Source organism: Dermacentor variabilis, chromosome 4 (assembly GCF_050947875.1).
Source record: "Dermacentor variabilis isolate Ectoservices chromosome 4, ASM5094787v1, whole genome shotgun sequence".
In the NCBI taxonomy this organism is placed as follows: Eukaryota; Metazoa; Arthropoda; class Arachnida; order Ixodida; family Ixodidae; genus Dermacentor; species Dermacentor variabilis.
The window spans coordinates 86,064,072-86,079,296 of record NC_134571.1 but is presented as its reverse complement, the minus strand read 5'-3'; the positions used below and the strand labels follow the sequence as shown (position 1 = coordinate 86,079,296).

Sequence of the window (15,225 nt, the reverse complement as noted above, 5' to 3'; positions counted from 1 at the left end):
CAAAGCCAAATGTTTCTCGTTTTCCAATTGAATGAAATCTTTATCTAAAAAAAATGTATTTTTTCTTCTCAAGCCCAAACACGTTTTCAAATAGTAGTACTTGTGACTACTGCAATTTATAACTATTAGGTTCTTTGCGTCGTCCCTAGGTGGTGTCGCGCACAGCGAAAAGGAAAAAGAAAAAAAAAACGACGGGAGGAGTGGCGCACTTTTCAAGAGGCAGCGACAACATCCCAGTGGCTCGCTGGCACCGATGATCTTGTCGATTTCTCTGTACAACCAATGAATTATTTGTTTCGAGAAACAAAAACGACGCCGGAATTCACTTTCTGCCATCTCTTCAAACGCGTTTCGCACTGCCACCCGCTCTCCTCCTTCCTCTAGAAAAGCCAGCGCAACAACCTAAGTTTCCAACGGAAGCGCCATTTTCTAGAATTAAACTATGAATTGGATTCAAACGTGCCATTCCGCAGCCGAAAAGGCCGCCTGTTGGATCCAATCCAATCCACCAGACGCGCCATGCGAAGCCGTATGATCGCTCCAAACTTCTCAACTCCCGTCGCGTTCGGACGAAATGCTCGGTGGGCGGATGATTGACAGGAGCGTGTCGTCATTTTGACGTCACCAAAAACGGGGCGGCGCCCCGCGGCTGGCGACGTTGGCGCGGAGTAGGCCAATCGCGCGCGCCGGTAACCGAACGAACGCGCCGAACAACCATCTCCGATCGCACCCCTGGTGACAACATATGAACACAGCAGCGCTGACATCAATTTTGGTGGCCCCTATAAATGAAACCTAGCTGCGGGTGGAATGCCATGGTCTGCACAAGTCACAGCTTGCTTCAGTGTGGTGTTCCTGGAAGCACACCCTCGAGCTCTCGTAGCAGTGTCGTCCGGAACATCTCTGTCAGCGCCTTCTTCATCCATGCGGCAGGCGTGAACCACTGTGGGGGACATGGGCAGCAGTGGCAGGGATCGCTTACTCAACGAGCAGCAGGGCCTCGTTTTATCATTGTGAGTGCACGTCACGGACTACGACTCCGGCAAGTGTTATAGTCCGACGACCATGGCGGTGCTACATCACAACGGCTCCTGTGTCGTGCCTTGACCGTAGGACTGTGACTCTTGCACGAGACAACCGTGTATGAACTGGAGAGGACCAAGTGTAGTGAGGGTTTTAAGGAGCCCATAGGGGAGGGTCTGAAGAGACTGATTTTTAAATGCGCTGAGCGCACATCGTGCAGTAAGCAATCTCCATTTGGCACAGTATGTGCCTCCTCTCGTCAGCGACATATGCAAAAGCTGGATTTCTCAGTAGCAGTCTTTGCTGGAGAAAGGGTCTCGCAAACATCACTAAAGCGAAACAATTTGAGCTAACTTTGTGCATGACACAAGGACAAGTGCAACTAAGGAGCTTGCGCTTTTTTTTTTTTTTCATGGGTTTAGCTTTTCGTCTTTTTGGCTCACACACCTAGTGCCAAATTTAATAATTATAACCTATAACGTGGTATGGGAGAACTGCATTAGGCGGTTTATTTTACCATAGAACACATACAAAAGTTGATGGTGCATCGGCTGCTCATTGTTATATCCAATATATTGTTCAAACCGGTATCGTTATAAGTGAGATAACTGTAGTTGGTGTGCAGTGATGACAAACATCCCATGCTTGCACTAGCTTCCATGAGGCGCAATGTGGCAAAGTACGGCCTTCAAGATTGGGAGGTAGGATGCGGGATAAGGTGGTGGGATTTGGACATAGCCCATTGCAAGTTAGGATGCGAGATAATGGGGGGCGGGGGGGATTTGGGACATTACCCATTGCAAGTGTGCTTTCATACTTGATGCTAACATACATACTTGAGCAACTTCTGTGATAGAAAAAAATGGAAATGTGCCCTAGAATCAAGTAAATGCTTCAGGTTTCAAAGGATAGACAAACGTGGTGGCATCGATGGCAGAGCAAAAGTGAAGGATCAAAAACATATTTGACTTGGCAGTGTTCTGGCATATTGTCATAGGGTCACATTACAAGATGCAAATTTTCATTTATGATGCTAACAGTTGTTTACTGTAACAGTATTGACCATGTTGTGTTCGAAAACTGCACATTTCAAGTAAGTCTGGAACTGCTTATTTTAAGTTGTTCCTTTTCCCTCTCTGTAACAGCCTGAAAAGGCTAACAATATTGAAAATAAATAAATATATGTATGCATGGCATAGTGCATGCTGTATTGGATGCATTTCATTGTTGCCTGACAGTACAAATGAATTCAGATGTAATGAAGAGTTGCTGTGATAGCTTAGTTTGATGCTCTACATTGAGGAAATTTAGAGGCATGACATGCCATTGTACACATTCTGCATTGCTGATGTAACTGCACGTAAGCATTCTATTCTTGCCTATTTCTACTGAGTGGGTCTTATTTACTGTGGTGGTATGGTGGTAATCTTTTTCATTCAGTTTTGGTCCCCCTGGCATTAAGTCTGTTGCTGTTGCAATGGCTACATGTCTGAATCTAAGTCTTTGTACTAAGTCTTTGTAATTGTATTGTTTGATACTGCGTTGATTCTGTTAAACTTGTGTTTGATTCAATCGCCCCCCTTACTCAATGTTCCTGACAGAACCTGTAAGGAAACCTGAATAAATAAATAAATAAACAAACTCCGGTCACTCGCAGAACCACAGAGGCTTATCCGTTGCCTGTGCTTTAGATAATGTAAATTTGGCCCATGGGTGCCGATCAAGATAGAGAATTATCCGCTGTCAACATGCGTCACTCAACAGTTGTCACAAGTCCAACGTAACGGCACACTGGAGCAAAGAGCATTGCATGAATGGCCTTGAGAAATATGCAACAGAAAAACAACACTGAAAGAAGGTGTGTGCCAGTCCTTTTGTTACGTTGGCTCCCAGTGGCTTTAGCCAATAATTTGAATGAAGTCAGAGTAATTGAATGCACACTGAAAATGAAATCCTTGAAAGGGATTGATCGAAAGTGTGGCTCCAGCACGTGCCTGGTCACCGCCACGGCACTGCAGACACACTGCAACTTGCGGAATGCATTTAATTGCTGCCTGACCTCGGTCCACTGAGTGAAGTCAGTATGGGTTCTCCTTTGATTCTGTATTTTATTTGATATGCTCCTTTCCTGCTTTTTTTGCCAATGCAGGCGTGCAAGAACCACATAAAGCAATGTAGCACCAAGCTAGGCATGTCTCCAAAACAAGTCATTGATGCCATCCGCTTGCAGCAGCGCTACGTACAAGAGAGGATGGCTGCCGGCTTGCCTGTTGTGAGGAGAAGGTGATATTTTCTTTTCCGTTATTATGCTTCTCTAGATTTGCGTAGCTAATTTTACATTGCATCTCCTACCTTTTCTCGTTAATCTTTGAGGAGGCATATTCTGTAATGATAATTTTCCTTTGTTGTGCCAAATGGCTGATGGCAGTCAAAACAGTGCATATGTATCAGTGACAGTTTCCAATCCTAGTTAAAATGGCGTGCAAACAGAGCATGCCTGTTGGTGAAAAGTGTGCTGAATGTTTGACCTCCGTGAAAACCGTGCAGTGGCATGTGTGATCTAGTGATTAGTCGAGGAAAGAGAATTGGTCAAGGATAAAAATGGTTGTAAAGTCTAGTCCATGCTTTCCTACATTTGAGGACAATATACATTTCAGAACAAGATATAAATGCAGAACGTCAGAGATTTTGTTGATTGATGGGTGTAAAGAGGAATAACTTGTAAAATCTCCAAGAAATGTGCCCCAGGAAAGGAGGTCGTGAACGACACCCGTGAGTCGAAGAGAAAAACATTTAATTATCACTACCCCCAACTGCCGGTGCTGTGGAATTCACCCGGCTACGCTTCCGCATATGCTATGGGAGTGCCCAGCACAGTACACCCAGACTAACACCACGACTCTCTCGTCGAGGTTGCATGAGGCTCTGCGGAGCTCCGCCCTCGACGACCAAACCTGGGCGACCCAGCACGCCCGCGATGCGGCGGCGAGGCAAGCCCTCGACGTCCCTTCGTGGGCGGCTTAGGCCCGGCCATCATAAAGTGCTGGTTCTAGAATAAAAGTTTATTCCTCCTCCCTCATGGTTTGAATGTGATATAATGGTTTACAACTGAATTTAAATATAATGTTAATATACGAGCGAGCCAGTTAGTCGCTGGTGGCTGAGAGCAGAGGTTGTGTCCGGAGGGGCCACTTCAATCATGCTTTTAAATGTGTAAGCGTTTCTATGCCTACCCAAGGCGAAGGCAATGGGTCATACCCCCCTAAACAATGGCTCATACCCACGTAAGGCAGAGGCTACAAGCACTCACCAAAGGGAAGCGAACGGTGCATACATTCATTAAAATCACCCATACAACACACAGAAAAGCATACGTTTCAATAAGTAACGAGCTCAAAACAAACACGCGAACCATCAATAAAGCATTGCATGCCCTCCTCGCCAATTGTAGTGGTGGTTTTGCAACAGCTTCGCTGGACATCCAGGTTGATAATGACCAATGAGGGTTGATAAGGGTTTGTGCTGGTCGAATCAAGTTTCATAACATCGATAATGACACCAGGCTGTGTGGAAATGAGCCAGTGGCACAATGCTTACGCATACCTAGACAACTCCCAGAGGAGTTTCTGTGTGAAATTTTCCTTTGCACACCCCAGAGCAGTTGAAATGAACAGCGAGATGATAGGAGAAAAGTTAAATGACCAAGGGCGGTAGCAGACACTGAACGACCGCCAAGGTGGTGCCTCATGGACATTGAAACAACGAGTGGGTGCGCGACGACAAAGGCCAGCAGCAAAAAGCCACTGCTGGCCCAGGAGGCTATTGTGTGCACCTTTCTAGTGACCTGACTTCATCTCGTATATCATGCACAGAGTATCTTTCAGCAGAAGCTTGAATCCCACCGAAAGCTGGCCAATGGTGCAGCCTACTGACCTGACCCACTGGCGGCAAATTGGCAGCTTAGCGACTATTTGTGTTATCACAGTGGCATTGCGCAGTAGCATTGCAAATGCCTGAACTCCCCCACTGGCTGAACATCTGCAGCGTATTTTGTGTAGCTTTGAGGGCTTATCCTCTATATCTCTCATTGGCAAGGAGAGTTGCACCACATATTTTAATCCATCCTAATCATACTCCTGCTCGTCTTGGCAAGTGGTTTGTGCGCCAGAGTGTCAAAAACTTGCATCTTTATTTTCTTTCTTTCATAAATTTCTGGAAGGCGAAATGCACCAGCGGACATGTCAACTGTACAGCGATCAGCAAAAAAGCCGAGACCGGTGGCATCAGTTCCGAAAAGGTAAACAGAAAAAAAAAATGCGGAAGTTCTTGTTTACTTTCTGGTTACGTCACACCATTCTAGTGCAAAGTGTGTGTTTATAGATGCATGCACTTTAGGAACACTTATTATTAGTCTGCTTGAACAATCGACTGAAATCAAATTTTGATTGGGCAACAAGATAACACTAAGTAGGAGCAAAAAAAAAAGACTGGTTAGCAATCGTTGTTTCAACAGAAGCTTTAGCTCGTGGGGAATTGGGGCCAGATAACTAAATATAAGTAGTCAGTGAACAGTAAGCGCTTTAAGGGTAAAATTTCAGCTTGGTTAAAATTTTGGTGGACACCTAATTCTGGTCATATAACACTTACAAAAGTAGAGAAAAATAATTTGAGCCATATTTGTGAATTGGGCTTCTACAATACCAAAAAAAAAGCATTCTCACTGCCTTGAAGTTACCGAACTAGCTTGCTGTTATGTCAGGGTTTTGATGGCAACTACTCGTGTCTAGTAAATGGGAGACCCTGCATCTACAAATTTCTTTTATTTCCAAGCTGATTTTAATTAAACCTGTGGAGTTTATCTATTACCGTGTGCAAATTTAAAATATGCCTTGTTTTCTCACGTAATAAATATATTTCTATAAATTAAAAAAATTCGTAACATGCTCAGAGGTGGGCTATTTACTAAGCTATATATGGTCTAATAAAATGATCTTAAGTAATCGGAGTATGCAGTGGTACAAGGATGAATGCTATAGACTGATTGGAACCAAAGTTACATCATGTCAAACGTTTTAAAGTGTGGACTCATAGTAATACCTAGGACAAATTATTACTTTTTTTAGTATTTATGTCATAATATTTGTCTATATTATGTGCCCACTGCAGTCTCTGTTTGCCTACCTTTCTGACAAACAAATAATTATTGTAATAGGATAAGTAGAACTAGAGATATCTTCACTCCAAAATGGTGACACCACCAGAAATGCTGTTTTGAGAAAACGAGGAAAAACATTCCACAACCTGTTTATGATGATTACTATAGGAGAGGCTGAACCAATCAAGGATGATATAGGGATCCACTCGGGCAAGAATAAATGATCTACGCCAATCTGTAGCAATGGGACGCATGAAGATATTTGGGCCAACTTCAGACTCCAAAGGGCAGGATCTCCCCTTAACTTGTTATAGGTAAAGATTGGCCATAGTGCATTCCAAAAGAGCCGTAGACTGAGCTTAGCAAGTTTTAAGGACCTTGACTGCAGCCATAATGGCCTCAATATGAGAAAGTACTACTTTGCAATCTATGGTTCACACTGATGAACTCGCCCTGAGGTATCGGCACGAAATTCCCAAAATGTAACTGTAGCAATTTTCTCTTCTGTTAATCCTTTCACTCTTTCTTTCTCTCTTTTTGCTGGGCCCATAGAAATTGATCAGTTTAATGTAACATTTTTCTACAGGTTGTTAAGCGTTTCTTTTGAAATTCTTCTACTAGCTGTGACATGCACCTTCTGAAATGATCACTGAACTTTAATACCCTTGTCACACGGGTACTCGAAGAAAGTCTTTTGAGCATGAAGACTTCTCCCGAAAAAGAGTTTTGCTCGCAGACACACGACGGGGAGCGATCTCTTTTTCAGAAGCAGTCTTCTCTGGAAGTGGAGTTCGTCTATCTCTTTTATGGCCGAAAAGGAGTAGCCTCGAAACCAGGGGGTGGCGGCAATTATCACATATTAAAAAACTAAGCAAATGCGTATTTGTCTGTCACCTAGGCTCAGCATAAAAAAATAATTTTGTGTCTTGCAGAAGGTGTAGCAAATCCAGTAATGCTCATTTTCTTCTGCACCCTCGTGAGCAGGTCGAACAGGTCTCGAAAGCAGGTCGAATGCTCTCTAAACTGCTACACTAAATCATTACATTAATGTCTCTTAATCCGGTGTTACTAAATTTATTTGAAAAACGTATAATGAGTTATCACTTTATATTTCGAGATACATCAGTTTATTTTGGCCGATTTTGTTTAAAACGCTAGCGTCACGCTTTCCGTAAACCGTATCCAGAAGAAAACACTAAAAAGAGATTGCCAGTGCCGTGTGTCTGCCATGCAACTGCTCTTCAATAAAAAGTCTTTCAACTTGGTAAAAGACCGCTTACGTAAAAGAGTTTTTGCTTGCTCATGTAACAGAGGTACAAGTCAGATTTGACAATTTTCGGCAGATTTTATTGTCTTGAAAAATGAAGCTTCAAATGGGAGGCATCATCAAAACTAGCCTGCAGTGTTACTAGCACTTCCTCAATGAAACTACGCAACATTTACGTGTTGGTCGACTCTGCAGTGTAATTCTTAAGTAACAGCAGCAGTGAAGATGCAGAAGTTTGTCATGGTGTCTTATTTTCCGATCCAGTATCTAGGCTGTTTTAGTGATGTCTTAAACAATGGTACATGCTCATCAGCATATTACTTTGATAATTGTGTTCAACTAAGGTCAACTGCAACTTTATTTTTCCCACCATGGGTTGCTTTTATCCACCAGCATCTCAAATTATGAGCAATTCTTTGCAGCGCGCAGTGAGTGTCACACTGACCTTCGAGGCTTATTTATTTTTATTTTATTTATTTACGCCATACTGCAGACTTCATGTGGTCCAAGCAGGAAGGGCAAAACCAAAACATACATACAATATTTGGAATGCCAAGAAGCAGTGCAAATCAATAAGGTACAGGGTTGATCACTAAAAGCAGACAGGCAGATTATGGAGAACATGAATAGAAGGAGACAACTATACAACATTGGCAACGGCATTTCTGAAGTTTTCATTTCCAAATACTAGAAGTCTAATCTGACTGTTAGCTTAGACTGACTAGCAGTCTAAAATCTTACATCTTGAGCATTGCCTGTGCATGTGCCCTTATTCATTCCTGTATAATATTGTGCAACACTACATAGTGCTCTACGGTAGCGTACAGGAACTGAACAAAACTCGCACCTGCCGGAGAGCATGTGTTTATTTGCGTATAACTAAACTTTTTGCGTGGCCGTATAACATTATCGAGCTCTTTTGGCACATATACGACATCGCTCTGCCAACTCTTCTTTGCTGAGGATCCATTTTAGTGGCACTTTTAACCTTCCGTGCACGCCACCGCAATTTTAGACAAGCCATTGCAAGCTAAGTAGGGGAAGTGGACCAATCGTGGAAGCCAGCACCAGCCTGTTCATCCGGTTATCTATATTCAGTGTGCTGGCTTGGCCCCATCGAGACCCTCTCCACTTGAGCGTGCTCCTCACCTCTAGTCAGCCAATTAGATAAGAAAACACGCTCAATGTACACGATTTTATTCGTTTTGAAAGCAAACAAAAGTGACCTCCTATAAACGAGGAAAGCGTTTGATTGGGCTTTTCAGGCAACTATGCTGGTCAACGCCCGATGCTTGCGTTGGCGCTTAGGTAAATTTGACGTCAGGAGATCGGAATAAAAACATATTGGAATAGTTCTACGTTATAGGGCCGCTGTACTGGCAACCATTGTTTCACGAGCCTAAAGAATGCACTGAAAAGCGAGTCAGGTGCCTGCTGCAATGAGTAAAAACAAATGCTCCATGCACAATAGGAATTTACCCATTCTCACATTTGTGAAGAAAATGCTTTCCTGCATAGCATGGGCATTACTATGGATAGTTCATGTATTGGCGCCAACAAACCTTCATAATAATTTTTTGCGTTATCTAACATACAGAAGTCGGGAACCAGGAACGAAGTGCGTATTTTGTATATTTTGGATTACTTTTACATTGAGTAATAATAATAAAAATAGCAAATTATTACTTTCAATCATGTTTCATGAGGTGCTTCTTCGAAGTTACACGTGAATTCTAATAAATTGCCTGAGCAGTGAGTACCGCTTCACATCCATTCAAAACACCAGTAATCAGGCTATAATTTTATGTCTTGAAATAAGACGTTGAAACAAAATAGCACATAAAATGAGCACATTGTCAGCTGCAAGGAAAAAGCTGAGGATGAAACATATGAATAGCCGAAGAAAGTAATAAAGGGAAAATCAGACATCAACCCATTCATACGTAGCAAATGATGATTTGCTACGAACGGGTAGATTTCTGATTTTCCTTTTATTACTAATTACTTCTCTTCACCTTGCAGGTTTCCGCAGAACTATCACGTCAAACCCGAAGAGCATGTTCATTTTACATCCAAATGGGCAAAAGGCGCCGAGAATAAGCACAGTCAATAAACGAAAAAATGTTTTGTGGAAGCTTTTTCAGCAATGAGGAGCAACACCAGGCAGATCACTGGAGGCCACTTATGGCTTCATCTGTAACTTGTACAGACAGTTATCGTCACATGTGAACCATAGGTGTACATTTCAGTTGCTTTACATTACCTGCGTGATACCACTGCAGCCAAGTACCTTGCATCGGTCTGTCTCCTCTGACCATGATTTCAAAGAAAAGCGAGTTGCATGCCAAACTTGCTCTTTCCATTTACGTGCTCTAATCCAGCAAGTAACGCCTTCTGCCTGTCATTCAGTGTTGGCCGAAGACATGCAGCCAGAAACTCCCTCCATGTTCAATACCGAAAGGTGGCAATAAACATTTTTTTTTTCTGTTGCCCTGCCTGTAGGCAACACTCATCCATAAAGGGTTAACCAACCTACTGCCGCAAAAGTAACGAGAATGCAATTTTGAAGGAATGTTTTATTGGTCTTAACTGGCTAAGTGTTTCTCTTTTAGTGTCCCTGGTTTAATGATGTGAAGTGGGAGTGAAATGAAACAGTAATAAAATTGCTTGATTATCTTCCCTATACTGCTCGGAGGTTGCTTGAAATATACATTCAAAAGCAAGCAATAGCAAAATGCCGTTTTCATCTATGTGCTTTTGGTCTTCTTGTTTCCTCCTCTTCAATTCAGGATGCTTGGGTTAAATATGTGGACGAAGAAGATGCTTGATACAAGATAGGTCAAAATTAATCCAGAAGTTGACTACATAAATGACATTTCACTTGGTGGCATTAAAATATATATATATATATATATATATATATATATATATATATATATATATATATATATTGCTGAATTGTGTACGCAATTTCGGGCCTACAGAAAGCGGACTGCTTTCTCATGCAAATGCAAAAATAAAAAGTGTCGCAATGCAAAGAAGCAGATACAATTGTATGCAACTTTGGAATTCTTTTTAATGTCAAGTGTGTATGGCGCCTAAGGGTTAGGTTAAGAAAGGTGTATTTTTAGAAAAGAAAACGTATAATTTAGGTTTGGTTCCAGGTTTCAAGAAAGCCATGAAAAATGTGCAGTGTCTTTTCGTGGCATTGTGAACGTAGTTAGCACACCACTGGTGTTGTGGTTATGTGATCACAATGCAGCTTCCCTAGTGAACTTTGCTTTGTAGCAAGAGAGAAAAAAATTGTTTAATGCCTCTTCCTCCTATCACGTGATGTCAAGTTAGCAGCATTGCAGTAGAGTGAATTCATATAGCATTGTGTACTAGGCTACGAAGATGGCCATCGTGTTTTGTATGTGCGTTTTACCTTAGTACACACTTGTGATTGTTATTTATAGCAAATACCAAGAAGAAGTTCAAATGGCACGCGCGCTGTCTGCATCGTTGACAACGGCAAGCAGGGACCAGGAGGATGCTCAACGACGATTTTGTGAGATGTTCGGAAGCAGCCATTCTTCGGGAAGGAGGAGGAAACATGCAGTGTGCGTAGCTTACCAAATCTCGGGGCACCTGTATATGTTGTCACTGCGGTGTGATACACGTACATTGGCACAAAACATTTCAAGAAAACAGAGAAAGCGATGAAATCCAGGGAGGCAGAGCAAAATTCATTTGGTACAAGAAGAGACTGTGAAGTGTGATCTCCATGCAGGAAATTCCTCAGTGAATTGGCAAAAAGGTGGTTTTGCTTCAAGTGCGAGTTGTAATTGCCTAAAAATAACATGAAAAGTGCTCTCCGGATGTTTTGTTTAATGCACAGCAATCATATCACTTTGCATCTTCGTCGGAAAGAGCAGCCTACTTCCTCAAGCACATCACCTTGTCTCGTTCAACCAGTATCTTGACCAAATATCTTGCTCCGTAGACTACCTGGTAGGAGCATTTGTTCCTTAAAGCCATGTTCAAATCTGCACAGTGCATGAAAAGGGGTTCTGTTCGTGAATATGTAGTCAAAGTTCGGGTCAGCACAAACGCAATATTTTTACATAGCAGCAGGAAATGGAAACCTGCAGTAAGTGATTTCCTGTTCCTACCTCAAAAAAAAAATATATGTATTCTTGCAGTGTTTATTAGCATTGACTTAGGAGGAAACTTTAACTCGGGGTCTCCTATCGAAATACATGGCAAAGGAGATATAGTTTTTCTTCACAACCACTACACCAAATTTGATGAGGTTTGTTACATTTAAAAAGAGAAAGCTATATGTAAACTAGTGACTGTTGGTAGCAAAGTTTTGATTTAGCTCGTCAATTTCCTAATTAATTTTTTCTTTAAGTTGCCAATTTTCAGAAAACGAGACTAAGTTGGCAACTGTGTAAATCAGCAATGAAAAACAATATCACAATTATGTAAATTGCATCTTATAGTACATATAAAGCAGACAAAATTGATGTATTATACATGGCTCTTACTATACTATACATATAGTAAAAGCAGTGAAAAAATTCTATACTGACCTGTACAGTACCCGGAGCAGCCATGATTCCTCCATTCGAAGTAGTAATGAGCAGGTTACAGAGGCTCCTTCTATAACTAGCGACAAAGTTAGGAGGGCCTTGCAAGACATGAAACAGAAGAAAATGGCAGGAGAAGATGGAATAACAGTTGATTTAATCAAACATCAAGGAGACATAATGCTTCAAAAACTAGCGGCCCTTTATACGAACTGTCTATCTACTTCAAGAGTCCTAGAGAGCTGGATGAATGCCAACATTATACTAATTCACAAAAAGGGAGATGTTAAAAAATTGGAAAATTATAGGTGCATTAGCTTACTTCCAGTATTGTATAATATATTCACCAAGACAATTTCTAATAGAATAAGGGCAACACTGGAATTCAGTTAACCAAGAAAACAGGCTGCCTTCAGGAAGGAATACTCTACAATGGATCATATCCATGTCATTAATCAGGTAATCAAGAAATCCGCAGAGTACAATCAGCCTCTCTATATAGCTGTCATAGATTACGAAAAGTAGTATAGATACCAGCAGTCATAAAGGCATTACGTAATCAAGGAGTACAGGAGGCTTACGTAAATACCTTGGGAAATATCTACAGAGATTCCACAGCTACCTTAATTCTCCACAAGAAAAGTAGGAAGATGCCTATAAAGAAAGGGGTCAGACAAGGAGACACATTCTCTCCAATGCTATTCACTGCGGGCTTGGAAGTAGTCAAGCTATTAAACTGGGAAAGCTTGGGAGGAAGGCTCAACGGCAAATATCTTGGCAACCTTCCGTTTACAGTTTACATTGTCCTGTTCAGCAACACTAGGGACGAGTTACAACAAATGATTGAGGACCTTAACAGAGAGAGTATAAGAGTGGGGTTGGAAGAATAATATGCAGAAAACAAAAATAATAATCAATAGCCTGGCAAGGGAGCAAGAGTTCAGGATCGCCAGTCAGCCTCTAGAGTCTGCGAAGGAATATGTTTACCTAGGTCACTTACTCACAGAAGACCTTGATCACAAGAAGGAAATTTACAGAATAATAAAAATGGGTTGGACCTTTTTCAGCAGGCATTGTCAGATGCTGACTGGAAGCTTACTATTATCATTAAAAAGAAAGGTGTACAATCAGTGCATTCTACCGGTGCTAACATATGAGGCAGAAACTTGGAGACTGACAAAGAAGCTCGAGGAGAGGTTAAGGACCACGCAAAGAGCGATGGAATGAAGAATGCTAGGCGTAATGTTAAGAGACTGGAAGAACCCGCCATGGTTGCTCAGTGGCTATGGTGTTGGGCTGCTGAGCACTAGGTCACGGGATCGAATCCCGGCCACGGCGGCCGCATTTTGATGGAGGCGAAAATGCGAAAACACCCGTGTACATAGATTTAGGTGCACGTTAAAGAACCCTGGGTGGTCAAAATTTCCGGAGTCCTCCACTACGTCGTGCCTCATGACCAGAAAGTGGTTTTGGCACGTAAAACCCCATAATTAAAAAAAAATATAGACGGGAAGAGATCGGTGTGGATCAGAAAGCAAACAGGGATAGCCGATATTCTAATTGACGTTAAGAGAAAAAACTTGAGCTGAGCAGGTCATGTAATGCGTAGGTGAGATAACCAATGAACCATTAGGGTTACAGAATGGGTGCCAAGAGAAGAGAAGCGCAGTCAAGGACGACAGAATACTAGGTGGGGTGATGAAATTAAGAAATTCGCAGGCACTAGTTGGAATCCGTTGGTGCAGGACAGGGATAATGTGAGATCGCAGGAAGAGGCCTTTGGCTCTGCAGCAGACATAGAATAGGCTGCTGCTGATGATGATGACATGTCTCTCAAATAGACCACTAATATGTGAATGGGGGTTTCACAAAACTCTTGTGAACAATGTAATAAGTTCACATAAGATATGAATTGATAAGTCAACTTCGTGCGCTTTGGGTGGTCTAACGGATGCAGTTCACAGAATGGTGATATCTATTCTCTGTGCAGAGCTACGAATTTATAAAATTCATGCTTCTATTTTTTTTTTTTTCAAACTTACCAATGGTTGAAAATTTCTTTTAAAGACTTAAATCAAAATTCCACTTCCAGCAGTCACTAGAATTTAACTTTCTCAAATACAACAAATTTCATTAAAATCAGCTGAGTGGTTATCTCCAAAAAGCATTCCTGCATTTTAATTGTGTTTGAATAGGCAGCATCGGAGTTGCATACAAGCTAAAGGTTCCTCTTAACTATGAAGTCTGCTAAAGGTTCCTCTTAACTATGAAGTCTCCAAGATTGATAGCACAGCCATGTAGTGGATCTCGGAGGACATGTCCCCTTGATTGGTGTTTCGAGAGGTTGAGTAGAATTGGCCCAAAGCTTATTGCTCAATTTAAGTTGGAAGTGAGAACAAAGAACAAAAAGAAAGAACAATAAAACATAAAGTAAATGCATGAGGCAGTTCTGGCAAACAGCTAGCACACAAGGCAAGCAGAAGTAAGAAGCAGAAGTTGTTGATACAGGGGCATACTGCATGACATGGTTGTCATTGTATCCGATTTTTTATTTCTGCTTGTTATGTGTTGACTATGGATCCAGGTTGACTAGCCTAAAAAGGAATTCAAAAAGGTAATGCCTGGTTTGTCCTCACCTTGTGTTATGTTTCTTCTGAATTTAGTAGTTCCTGTTAGATATGGACACAAAGTCCATTGGCATTGTTTCTAAAGCATGCATGCCGAATGCACTTGATACACTTTGTGTACCTTTTATTTAAGTAAACATGCTTCAGCTTTTAGCTAGCAAAAATTATTGTTGTAAGTTCTTTAAATAACTTTTGTTTCTAGAAGTAACATGTTCTCTCCCGTTCTGTATTCAGCAAGGAGACCCCCGTTTTGCTGTTGACATCAGCTGACGAACGTGCCAAGAAGGTTGAAGAGAAGATAGAACACCTCCTAACACAAAGGGTGAGAATAGAGCCAACAGATTTAGCATCAGTTCTTTCACTGAACAGTGTTGTTCTGTCGCTTACAGATGATTGGTTTGGAACTTGGTGATCTTTCATGGTGCACAAAGCTGAAAGCTGTTGGGAAGCTTTCGAACCGCATTAAGGAGCTTTCGACAAAGGTGCAGTAGTAGAACATTTTCATAATTTCGTGGGCAGGCTGTATGTGGTAGCAATGATGCTTGTATATATATAGGTTGTAACCTTTGTGCGCATTTA

The 15,225-nt window shown here is 41.7% G+C and overlaps 1 protein-coding gene across 5 annotated transcripts in view; it reads left to right on the top strand.

Moving 5' to 3' along the window:
• Nucleotides 1-15,225, top strand: part of LOC142579471 (uncharacterized) — a 91,573-nt gene that overhangs the window by 4,952 nt on the left and 71,396 nt on the right. For all 5 annotated transcript variants that reach the window (XM_075689681.1, XM_075689682.1, XM_075689683.1 and 2 more), the window contains exons 4-8: nt 3,173-3,306; nt 5,243-5,320; nt 10,904-11,047; nt 14,881-14,968; nt 15,036-15,128. In XM_075689681.1, the coding sequence (XP_075545796.1) occupies nt 3,173-3,306; nt 5,243-5,320; nt 10,904-11,047; nt 14,881-14,968; nt 15,036-15,128 (537 nt within the window). The remainder of the gene's footprint in view (nt 1-3,172; nt 3,307-5,242; nt 5,321-10,903; nt 11,048-14,880; nt 14,969-15,035; nt 15,129-15,225) is intronic.